General features: G+C 45.9%; 1 protein-coding gene across 2 annotated transcripts in view; it reads right to left on the bottom strand.

The window, feature by feature from the left end:
• The window catches only part of LOC129825507 (ryanodine receptor 3-like), a 275,528-nt gene that overhangs the window by 82,142 nt on the left and 181,528 nt on the right, over window positions 1-11,858 (bottom strand). For both annotated transcript variants that reach the window (XM_055885660.1, XM_055885661.1), the window contains 6 exons: window positions 11,082-11,228; window positions 10,702-10,828; window positions 10,421-10,535; window positions 5,717-5,849; window positions 3,298-3,401; window positions 307-442 (listed from right to left, as the gene is read on the bottom strand). In XM_055885660.1, coding sequence (XP_055741635.1) covers window positions 307-442; window positions 3,298-3,401; window positions 5,717-5,849; window positions 10,421-10,535; window positions 10,702-10,828; window positions 11,082-11,228 — 762 coding nt within the window. The remainder of the gene's footprint in view (window positions 1-306; window positions 443-3,297; window positions 3,402-5,716; window positions 5,850-10,420; window positions 10,536-10,701; window positions 10,829-11,081; window positions 11,229-11,858) is intronic.

Genomic DNA, 11,858 nt, shown 5'->3' with positions numbered 1-11,858 from the left:
TCTCTGCCTCTGGCCCTCTCTCTCTGCCTCTGGCCCTCTCTCTCTGCCTCTGGCCCTCTCTCTCTGCCTCTGGCCCTCTCTCTCTGCCTCTGGCCCTCTCTCTCTGCCTCTGGCCCTCTCTCTCTGCCTCTGGCCCTCTCTCTCTGCCTCTGGCCCTCTCTCTCTGCCTCTGGCCCTCTCTCTCTGCCTCTGGCCCTCTCTCTCTGCCTCTGGCCCTCTCTCTCTGCCTCTGGCCCTCTCTCTCTGCCTCTGGCCCTATCTCTCTCCCTTTCTGTCTCTTTCTCTCTCTTTTTCTATCTGACGTACCGTTGCTGAAGACAGCGAAGCGGAGGAAGGACAGGTATCTCTCTCCCTCTATGGGGTTCCAGCCAATGTCAGGATATCCTTTAGCCAGGAGCATTACACAGCTCTGCAGCCCACAACCTGCCAGGTAGGTTACCACCTGAATACAGAAACACTTTGGTGAGTCCTTCAGCACTCTACTACACAGTCCATGTGCAATCATCACTCAAGTCAGTCATGCCAGAATCCGGGACTGACAGTGACAGCCTGTATATGTGTATTATATAATGTGCAGGTGAAGTTGACAGATGTGTATTATATAATGGGCAGGTGAGGTTGAGGGATGTGTATTATATAATGGGCAGGTGAGGTTGACAGATGTTTATTATATAATGGGCAGGTGAGGTCGAGGGATGTGTATTATATAATGGGCAGGTGAGGTTGACAGATGTGTATTATATAATGCGCAGGTGAAGTTGACAGATGTGTATTATATAATGGACATGTGAGGTCGACAGATGTGTATTATATAATGGGCAGGTGAGGTTGAGGGATGTGTATTATATAATGGACGGGTGAGGTCGACAGATGTGTATTATATAATGGGCAGGTGAGGTCGAGGGATGTGTATTATATAATGGACAGGTGAGGTTGAGGGATGTGTATTATATAATGGACAGGTGAGGTTGACAGATGTGTATTATGTAATGGGCAGGTGAGGTTGAGGGATGTGTATTATATAATGGACAGGTGAGGTTGATGGATGTGTATTATATAATGGGCAGGTGAGGTTGAGGGATGTGTATTATATAATGGACAGGTGAAGTTGATGGATGTGTATTATATAATGGACAGGTAAGGTTGATGGATGTGTATTATATAATGGACAGGTGAGGTTGAGGGATGTGTATTATATAATGGACAGGTGAAGTTGATGGATGTGTATTATATAATGGACAGGTGAAGTTGATGGATGTGTATTATATAATGGACAGGTGAAGTCGACAGATGTGTATTATATAATGGACAGGTGAGGTTTAGGGATGTGTATTATATAATGGACAGGTGAAGTTGATGGATGTGTATTATATAATGGACAGGTAAGGTTGATGGATGTGTATTATATAATGGGCAGGTGAGGTTGAGGGATGTGTATTATATAATGGACAGGTGAGGTTGAGGGATGTGTATTATATAATGGACAGGTGTGGTTGAGGGATGTGTATTATATAATGGACAGGTGAGGTTGAGGGATGTGTATTATATAATGGACAGGTGAGGTCGACGGATGTGTATTATATAATGGACAGGTGAGGTTGAGGGATGTGTATTATATAATGGGCAGGTGAAGTCGACAGATGTGTATTATATAATGGACAGGTGAGGTTGAGGGATGTGTATTATATAATGGACAGGTCAAGTCGACAGATGTGTATTATATAATGGGCAGGTGAGGTTGAGGGATGTGTATTATATAATGGGCAGGTGAAGTTGACAGATGTGTATTATATAATGGACAGGTGAGGTTGACAGATGTGTATTATATAATGGGCAGGTGAAGTCGAGGGATGTGTATTATATAATGGACAGGTGAAGTTGACAGATGTGTATTATATAATGGGCAGGTGAGGTTGAGGGATGTGTATTATATAATGGACAGGTGAGGTTGAGGGATGTGTATTATATAATGGACAGGTGAGGTTGAGGGATGTGTATTATATAATGGACAGGTGAGGTCGAGGGATGTGTATTATATAATGGACAGGTGAAGTTGACAGATGTGTATTATATAATGGGCAGGTGAGGTTGAGGGATGTGTATTATATAATGGGCAGGTGAAGTCTACAGATGTGTATTATATAATGGACAGGTGAGGTCGAGGGATGTGTATTATATAATGAACAGGTGAGGTTGATGGATGTGTATTATATAATGGACAGGTGAGGTTGAGGGATGTGTATTATATAATGGGCAGGTGAGGTTGACAGATGTGTATTATATAATGGGCAGGTGAGGTTGACAGATGTGTATTATATAATGGACAGGTGAGGTTGACAGATGTGTATTATATAATGGGCAGGTGAGGTTGAGGGATGTGTATTATATAATGGGCAGGTGAAGTCGACAGATGTGTATTATATAATGGGCAGGTGAGGTTGACAGATGTGTATTATATAATGGACAGGTGAGGTCGACAGATGTGTATTATATAATGGGCAGGTGAGGTTGAGGGATGTGTATTATATAATGGGCAGGTGAGGTTGACAGATGTGTATTATATAATGGGCAGGTGAGGTTGACAGATGGGTATTATATAATGACCAGGTGAGGTTGACAGATGTGTATTATATAATGGGCAGGTGAGGTTGACAGATGTGTATTATATAATGGACAGGTGAGGTCGAGGGATGTGTATTATATAATGGACAGGTGAGTTTGATGGATGTGTATTATATAATGGGCAGGTGAGGTTGACAAATGTGTATTATATAATGGACAGGTGAGGTTGACAAATGTGTATTATATAATGGACAGGTGAAGTTGACAGATGTGTATTATATAATGGACAGGTGAAGTCGACAGATGTGTATTATATAATGGACAGGTGAAGTTGAGGGATGTGTATTATATAATGGGCAGGTGAAGTCGACAGATGTGTATTATATAATGGGCAGGTGAGGTTGAGGGATGTGTATTATATAATGGACATGTGAGGTCGACAGATGTGTATTATATAATGGGCAGGTGAGGTTGAGGGATGTGTATTATATAATGGACAGGTGAGGTTGAGGGATGTGTATTATATAATGGACAGGTGAGGTTGAGGGATGTGTATTATATAATGGACAGGTGAGGTTGAGGGATGTGTATTATATAATGGACAGGTGAGGTTGAGGGATGTGTATTATATAATGGACAGGTGAGGTTGAGGGATGTGTATTATATAATGGACAGGTGAAGTCGACTGATGTGTATTATATAATGTGGCAGAGTGACAGACAGTGTGTCTCCCACCTTCTCTAGGTCCGGCTCCTCTAGAGCGAGGGCCAGGCTGTTGTTGTCCATCACTGAAGACGCTGCTACATCCAGCGGAGTAGAACCCCTCATGGCTGGGGAGGCTGAGGAGACAATGGAAGAAAACTAAAACACTTAATTTCCTGCCTCTTGTCTTGAGAAAGGCCACTCGGGCAGAAACGTCAACTGTCATGTTCACTATTGTGGACATGGACTAAACGATAGAAGAGCACTTTATTTTTGACACCCACTAAATCTCTCAATTGCAATTAGAGGCAAGGTAGAGACAGACAGGAAAAGACACGCACATTCCTGTTCTACCAGCAGGGGGCAGTGTCGCTGCATCTCTTAAACTGCATACCATTTACACCATTACATCAAATCCTGATTCACTTCCTACTTCCAACCTCCCAGCCAGCCATTGATTTGGTTACTTCCCATTAGTGCTGGGGAGTCTGTCTGTCGGGGCCAGTGTATAGTTATGGGATAAATAAGATGTGAGGAACATTTTTTTTGCGACACATTTAGTACAGTCAGCATGTAATATTAATGCTTTGAAATCAATATCAAACTTTTTATAACCGTTGCTGCCAAAAGGGCAGTGGCATAAATTACAACGATTTGATTCGAAACACAAACATGGAGATGATTTGAATGTGTGCCCATTAAGTGCTGTTATCTTGAAAAGCCTTTCAGGGGAGGGGTTCATGTCAGCAGCTATTCGTACATTAATTGTCCTCAGCATATCAGCGCTATGAAATAATTTTAAATCAATTTGAAACGCTTTAGCATCAATTACAACAATTTGCTTCGAAGCCCATACGGAACAGTATATGAGGGTGATTTGTATTGATAACAGTATATGAGGGTGATTTGTAAAGAGAACAGTATATGAGGGTGATTTGTATGTGCCCATTACGTGCTATGATCTTGAGAATGAGACATCTCCTATCACTCACATTTCCTATCACTCACAGTAAGGTTTTCACTTCATCAGCAGCTATTCCTCACAGTTCAACCCTAGTGAGTCATCACTCCATGCACTGGATCCCTAAATAACCCCATCACCCTGTCATCTCTATCCCTCTCTCTCTCTTTCATTCCAGATCTCCTTCTTTCCATCTCTCCCTTTCTTGATTGCTCTCTCAATATGCTACCTTTTCCCATCTCTCTCCCACCTTCCCTTCTCCATCACTCTCTCTTTGACATCTTAATCTCTCTGTCCTCTACCTGTTTGCCAGTCTCCTCTATTGAAGAGGACAGCGGAGTCCTCTAGTAAAGGGGACAGCTGAGTCCTCTCGAGAAGGGGACAGCTGAGTCCTCTCGAGAAGGGGACAGCTGAGTCCTCTCGAGAAGGGGACAGCTGAGTCCTCTCGTAAAGGGGACAGCTGAGTCCTCTCGTAAAGGGGACAGCTGAGTCCTCTCGTAAAGGGGACAGCTGAGTCCTCTCGTAAAGGGGACAGCTGAGTCCTCTAGTAAAGGGGACAGCTGAGTCCTCTAGTAAAGGGGACAGCTGAGTCCTCTAGTAAAGGGGACAGCTGAGTCCTCTAGTAAAGGGGACAGCTGAGTCCTCTAGTAAAGGGGACAGCTGAGTCCTCTAGTGAAGGGGACAGCTGAGTCCTCTAGTGAAGGGGACAGCTGAGTCCTCTAGTGAAGGGGACAGCTGAGTCCTCTAGTGAAGGGGACAGCTGAGTCCTCTAGTAAAGGGGACAGCTGAGTCGTCTAGAGAAGGGTACAGCTGAGTCCCATAGTAAAGGGGACAGCTGAGTCCTCTAGAGACTCCCTCCCTCCCCCCCTCTCTCTCTCTCCGAGCCACCTTCCCCTCTCTCCTGTTATCCACCCAGTCCGACAGAGCTGTTCTCCAGTAGGTAGCTGAGGTGCCCTCCCTCCCTCCTTCCTTCCTTCCCTCCCTCCCCCTCTCTCTCTCTCTCTCTCTCTCTCTCTCTCTCTCTCCCTCCCTCCCTCCCTCCCTCCCTCCCCTCTCTCCTGTTACCCACCCAGTCCGACAGAGCTGTTCTCCAGTAGGCTGCTGGGGTGCCCTCCCTTCCTCCCTCTCTCTCTCCCTCCCTCTCTCTCGCCCTCCCTCTCTCTCTCCCTCCCTCTCTCTCGCCCTCCCTCTCTCTCTCTCGCCCTCCCTCCCTCCCTCCCCCTCTCTTCTGTTACCCACCCAGTCCGACAGAGCTGTTCTCCAGTAGGCTGCTGGGGTGCCCTCCCTTCCTCTCTCTCTCTCTCTCTCTCTCTCTCTCTCTCTCTCTCTCTCTCTCTCTCTCTCTCTCTCTCTCTCTCTCTCTCTCTCTCTCTCTCTCTCTCTCTCTCTCTCTCTCTCTCTCTCTCTCTCTCTCTCTCTCTCTCTCTCTCTCTCTCTCTCTCCCTCCCTCTCTCTCTCCCCCCCTCTCTCCCCCTCTCTCCTGTTACCCACCCAGTCCGACAGAGCTGTTCTCCAGTAGGTAGCTGAGGTGGTCAAACATGGCCTTCTGGTTCTGTCGGCTGATACGACAAAAGTAACACAGGAACCGACAGCAGCTGGCAACCATCTTGGGGAATGCTATCTCCTAAAAAGAGAGAGGGAAACATCACTTTTAACCATATATTATACTGAACAAAACTATAAACACAACATGTAAAGTGTTGGTCCCATGTTTCATGAGCTGAAATAGAAGCTTCCAGAAATGTTCCATACACACACGAACCTTATTTCTCTACAATTTTGTGCACGAATTTGTTTAAGTCCCTGTTAGTGAGAATTTCTCCTTTTCCAAGATAATCCATCCACCTGACAGGTGTGGCATATCAAGAAGCTGATTAAACAACATGATCATCACACATGTGCACCTTGTGCTGGGGACAATAAAAGGCCACTTAAAATGTGCTGTTTTGTCACACAACGTCACAGATCTTTCAAGTTTTGAAGGAACGTGCAACTTGCATGCTGACTGCAGAAATGTCCACCAGAGCTGTTGCCAGAGAAATAAATGTTTATTTAATCTGCCTCCAACGTCATTTTAGAGAATTTGGCAGTTGGTCCCCCCGGTCTCACAACCACAAACCACATGTTACCACGCCAGCCCAGGACCTCCATATCTGGCTTCTTCACCTGTAGGATCGTCTGAGACCAGCCACACAGACAGCTGATGAAACTAGGGAAGTATTTCTGTCTGTAATAAAGCCCTTTGTGGCGAAAAACTCATTCTGATTGTCTGGGCCTGGCTCCCCATTGGGTGGGCATATGCCCTCCCAGGCCCACCCGTGGCGGTGCCCCTGCCCAGTCATGTGAAATCCATAGATTAGGGCATAATGACTTTACAGTGCATTTCAATTGACTAATTTCCTTATATGAACTGTAATTCAGTATTATCATTGAAATTGTTGCATGTTGCGTTTATATTTTGGTTCAGTATAGAATATTACATTATTGGTCTATTTGTTATGACAGAAAAAATATGTAGTGTTTCTCTTATGTTAACCCCCCCCCCCCCCAGAAAACTAGGGCCAAGTAACTTTAATTGAATTTAAATCTTTAATAAATCTGAAAGTAACTTGTCAATGGGAGATATGTCCCTACAGAGTAACCAAGATCTAGACGGTGTCTGTTTGAGATTGAGAGATCACAAGTTAGAATGGAGCTCATGTCATGTTAATGCACCAACATCGTTAAAAACAGCTCATGCTTGGCTGTTGGCACAGACAGTGGTATTAAATCATACCCCAGTCTTACAGCACATCCCAAAAAGGACTGGCATGAGAGTCCCTGCTCCTCTGCCCCTCACATCACATTACCAGACCTGTACCCCCTCCAACCGTCTCCTGGACATAGCCCTCCAGCTACCAGACCTGTACCCCCTCCAACCGTCTCCTGGACATAGCCCTCCAGCTACCAGACCTGTACCCCCTCCAACCGTCTCCTGGACATACCCCTCCTGCTACCAGACCTGTACCCCCTCCAACCCTCTCCTGGACATACCCCTCCAGCACCCCTCCAGCTACCAGACCTGTACCCCCTCCAACCCTCTCCTGGACATACCCCTCCTGCTACCAGACCTGTACCCCCTCCAACCCTCTCCTGGACATACCCCTCCAGCTACCAGACCTGTACCCCCTCCTGGACATACCCCTCCAGCTACCAGACCTGTACCCCCTCCAATCCTCTCCTGGACATACCCCTTCAGCACCCCTCCTGCTACCAGACCTGTACCCCCTCCAACCCTCTCCTGGACATACCCCTCCAGCTACCAGACCTGTACCCCCTCCAACCCTCTCCTGGACATACCCCTCCAGCTACCAGACCTGTACCCCCTCCAACCCTCTCCTGGACATACCCCTCCAGCTACCAGACCTGTACCCCCTCCAACCCTCTCCTGGACATACCCCTCCAGCTACCAGACCTGTACCCCCTCCAACCCTCTCCTGGTCATACCCCTCCAGCACCCCTCCACCTACCCTTACCCCCTAACATGTCCTGCCCAACTCCCCTGTATCTCATTACTCTCTCCTTCTGGGTAGTGAGTGGTTGATCTTGGGTAGGAACCCTATATGTGCTGATTGGTAGGGACTACCTCATAACATATGAACTGGGATCATGTTGCAGATAAACCTGACAGTACAGCGCCTGTATGGCTGTTTACATCACAGCTATTTTCATCTCCTTGGGATCTCCTTGGATTCTTCCCAGACAAACAGTAGTCCTACACTTGGAAAAAAATTATAATAAAATATACCTTATCTTGGCACTGTGGCATGGTATGGGCAGCTATTAATCAATTCATTAATATATAATAGATTCATAGCCTTCAGTTAGAAAGGTTACCTCCTACTTTGAAAGGACAGGAAGTTTTAGCTGTGTACTTGACCAGGCATTCCACATTTAACCCCACCTAGATTTGATATACACTGCTCAAAAAAATAAAAGGGAACACTTAAACAACACAATGTAACTCCAAGTCAATCACATTTCTATGAAATCAAACTGTCCACTTAGGAAGCAACACTGATTGACAATACATTTCACATGCTGTTGTGCAAATGGAATAGACAAAAGGTGGAAATTATAGGCAATTAGCAAGACACCCCCAAAAAAGGAGTGATTCTGCAGGTGGTGACCACAGACCACTTCTCAGTTCCTATGCTTCCTGGCTGATGTTTTGGTCACTTTTGAATGCTGACGGTGCTCTCACTCTAGTGGTAGCATGAGACGGAATCTACAACCCACACAAGTGGCTCAGGTAGTGCAGTTTATCCAGGATGGCACATCAATGCGAGCTGTGGCAAAAAGGTTTGCTGTGTCTGTCAGCGTAGTGTCCAGAGCATGGAGGCGCTACCAGGAGACAGGCCAGTACATCAGGAGACGTGGAGGAGGCCGTAGGAGGGAAACAACCCAGCAGCAGGACCGCTACCTCCGCCTTTGTGCAAGGAGGTGCACTGCCAGAGCCCTGCAAAATGACCTCCAGCAGGCCACAAATGTGTTACATTGTGTTGTTTAAGTGTTCCCTTTATTTTTTTGAGCAGTGTATATATGTTGAGCAGTGTATATATGTTTTATATGTAAAAACAAGCATTTTTTAAACTTTTTATTCAAAAACGGGTAAACCGGACATTTTCACTTCCCGACTGTTCCGTTTTCATTCGGAAAACAAAGGATCAAAATGTACACGGACCGTAATCTTAGGTGCCACCGTTTCTCAGGCTGATACAGAGAGACTCATCCATGCTTTATTTACAAGCAGGCTTGACTACTGTAATACTCTCCTGTCTGGTCTACCTAAGAAAGCCATTGGTCAACTCCAAATCATAGAGAACGCTACAGCTCGGGCACTGACCAAGACCAGACAGAGAGCACACATTACATCAGTTTTAAAGTCTATTCACTGGCTGTCTGTGAGTTTTAGAATTAGTTTTAAGATTATTCTATTGGTTTTTAAATCACTCCACGATTGTGCACCCCAATACATGTCAGACATGCTTTTAAGTTATGTACCCAGTAGATCCCTCAGGTAGATCCCAAGCTTTCCCAAAGCTTTCCCAAAGCTTTCCCAAAGCTTTCCCAAAGCCTAGGACCAAGAGGCATGGAGAGACAGCCTTTAGTTACTATGCCCCCAGCCTCTGGAATAGCCTGCCAGAGAACCTGAGGGCGACCAAGAGGCATGGAGAGACAGTCTTTAGTTACTATGCCCCCAGCCTCAGGAATAGCCTGCTAGAGAACCTGAGGGGGACCAAGAGGCATGGAGAGACAGTCTTTAGTTACTATGCCCCCAGCCTCAGGAATAGCCTGCCAGAGAACCTGAGGGGGGACCAAGAGGCATGGAGAGACAGCCTTTAGTTACTATGCCCCCAGCCTCTGGAATAGCCTGCCAGAGACCCTGAGGGGGACCAAGAGGCATGGAGAGAAAGCCTTTAGTTACTAAGCCCCCAGCCTCTGGAATAGCCTGCCAGAGACCCTGAGGGGGACCAAGAGGCATGGAGAGACAGCCTTTAGTTACTAAGCCCCCAGCCTCTGGAATAGCCAGAGACCCTGAGGGGGACCAAGAGGCATGGAGAGACAGCATTTAGTTACTAAGCCCCCAGCCTCTGGATAGCCAAAGAACCTGAGGGGGGACCAAGAGGCATGGAGAGACAGCCTTTAGTTACTAAGCCCCCAGCCTCTGGAATAGCCAGAGAACCTGAGGGAGGACCAAGAGGCATGGAGAGACAGCCTTTAGTTACTAAGCCCCCAGCCTCTGGAATAGCCAGAGAACCTGAGGGGGGACCAAGAGGCATGGAGAGACAGCCTTTAGTTACTATGCCCCCCGCCTCTGGAAAAGGTTTTAAACATTTTGATTCAACTCATGAATTATATTGAATGTATCTATGTTCCCCCTTTATATCTTAATGTATTCACATAAGTCCAGTACTTTAACTAGACGAGGAGAGAATATATCTTTGGACTATTGAGGTACAGTACCTGTGACTTGTCTCTACACTATTGAGGTACAGTACCTGTGACTTGTCTCTATAGACTATTGAGGTACAGTACCTGTGACTTGTCTCCTCTATAGACTATTGAGGTACAGTACCTGTGACTTGTCTCCTCTTTAGACTATTGAGGTACAGTACCTGTGACTTGTCTCTATAGACTATTGTAATACAGTACCTGTGACTTGTCTCCTCCCAGCACGTTGACCATCACCTGCATGACAGTCTCATGCATCCCCAGGACTCTCATTAGGTTGGGGTGCTGGTAGAACACCTTGTTGTTCATTATGTCACTGCAAACACACAGAGGCCAACTAATTATCTGAGCTAACAGTTGTTTTATAGTTGAACTGAAACCAGATCAAACAACGTTAGTGTGTGTGCATTGAGCAATACTGTGAATGTATGGATCATTACAGTAATATTAAATGCACACACACACATACCCTCCTCTCTCACCCCAGTCCGTCGATCATGAGTTTCTCCTCTTCTTTCCCCATGCGTACAGACAGTAGTGATCTGATCTGGCCCAGAGAGGCCAGGAGATTGACACAGTCCTGTACTGACACAGCAGAGATGGTGTAACCTGGTAATAGTAAAGGACTAAAGTTAAACTGGACAGTTCTATACTGACACAGCCGAGATGGTGTAACCTGTTACAAGTAAGAGACTAACGTTATATTTGCAATCTGTATGGCTTTGGCCGTGTTTAACTGCAATTGTCTTATGAAAGATGAACAACAAAATAGTAAAAGATAAGACTCTGGACGATTAGGTCAAACTATCAGATTCAGTCTCGCTGTCACTCAATTGACGTGATACAAGGATCAAGTACATACTCTTCTTCATGGCCCTGAGCAGCGCTCCAATGCCGTCGTACTGACGTCTCAGCAGGCTGAACATCACACGAACCAGCTCTGGGTCCTGGATGCTGCACTCCTGAGCCCAGCTAGCCATGGTCTGGCTGATCAACTCCTTCAGGTTGGCTGAGGGGAGATACCAGAGTTTTACACATACAGATATTATAGATAGATACAGTGCATTTCTGAGCCCAGCTAGGCATGGTCTGGGAGACAAGACCATATCGGCTGGAGAGAGAGGGGGAGATACCAGAGTTTTATAAACACAGTTATTATAGATAAATACAGTGCATGTCTGAGCCCAGCTAGCCATTGTCCTTCAGTTTGGCTGGAGAAAGAAGGAATTAATTACTATTTCAAATCTAGTCAATATGTGTATTCTCCACATCCTGTGAGTTACAACTCTTTCACTCTCTATGGCTCCTATTTTATTTTTGCAATATGCCATTTGTTCTAAGAAAATGGATGGACTTCTGCCATGGGGAATCAGTGGTTGATTAGGCTGGGGGAAAGCTGGTTGTGCTTTACAAGAGGTGACCACTATGTGTGCATACAGATGAACCCTGTTGATAGAGCTGCAGTTCTCATGCCCATCCAAGAAAGATTGATAATAGTCTGTCTCTCAGTTATTATATTAAGCTACAAACACAATGCAACACAAAATACATATTTTTTTTGTTGGGGGGTTGGGGTTCTGTAAGATCCGAGACGGCCAAGGTGTGTACACTCTTAGAAAACATACATGCTGTATAGAAA

Source organism: Salvelinus fontinalis, chromosome 27 (assembly GCF_029448725.1).
Source record: "Salvelinus fontinalis isolate EN_2023a chromosome 27, ASM2944872v1, whole genome shotgun sequence".
Taxonomy (NCBI): Eukaryota; Metazoa; Chordata; class Actinopteri; order Salmoniformes; family Salmonidae; genus Salvelinus; species Salvelinus fontinalis.
Note: the sequence above shows the minus strand (reverse complement) of the source record. Positions and strands in the feature narration are given on the sequence as shown.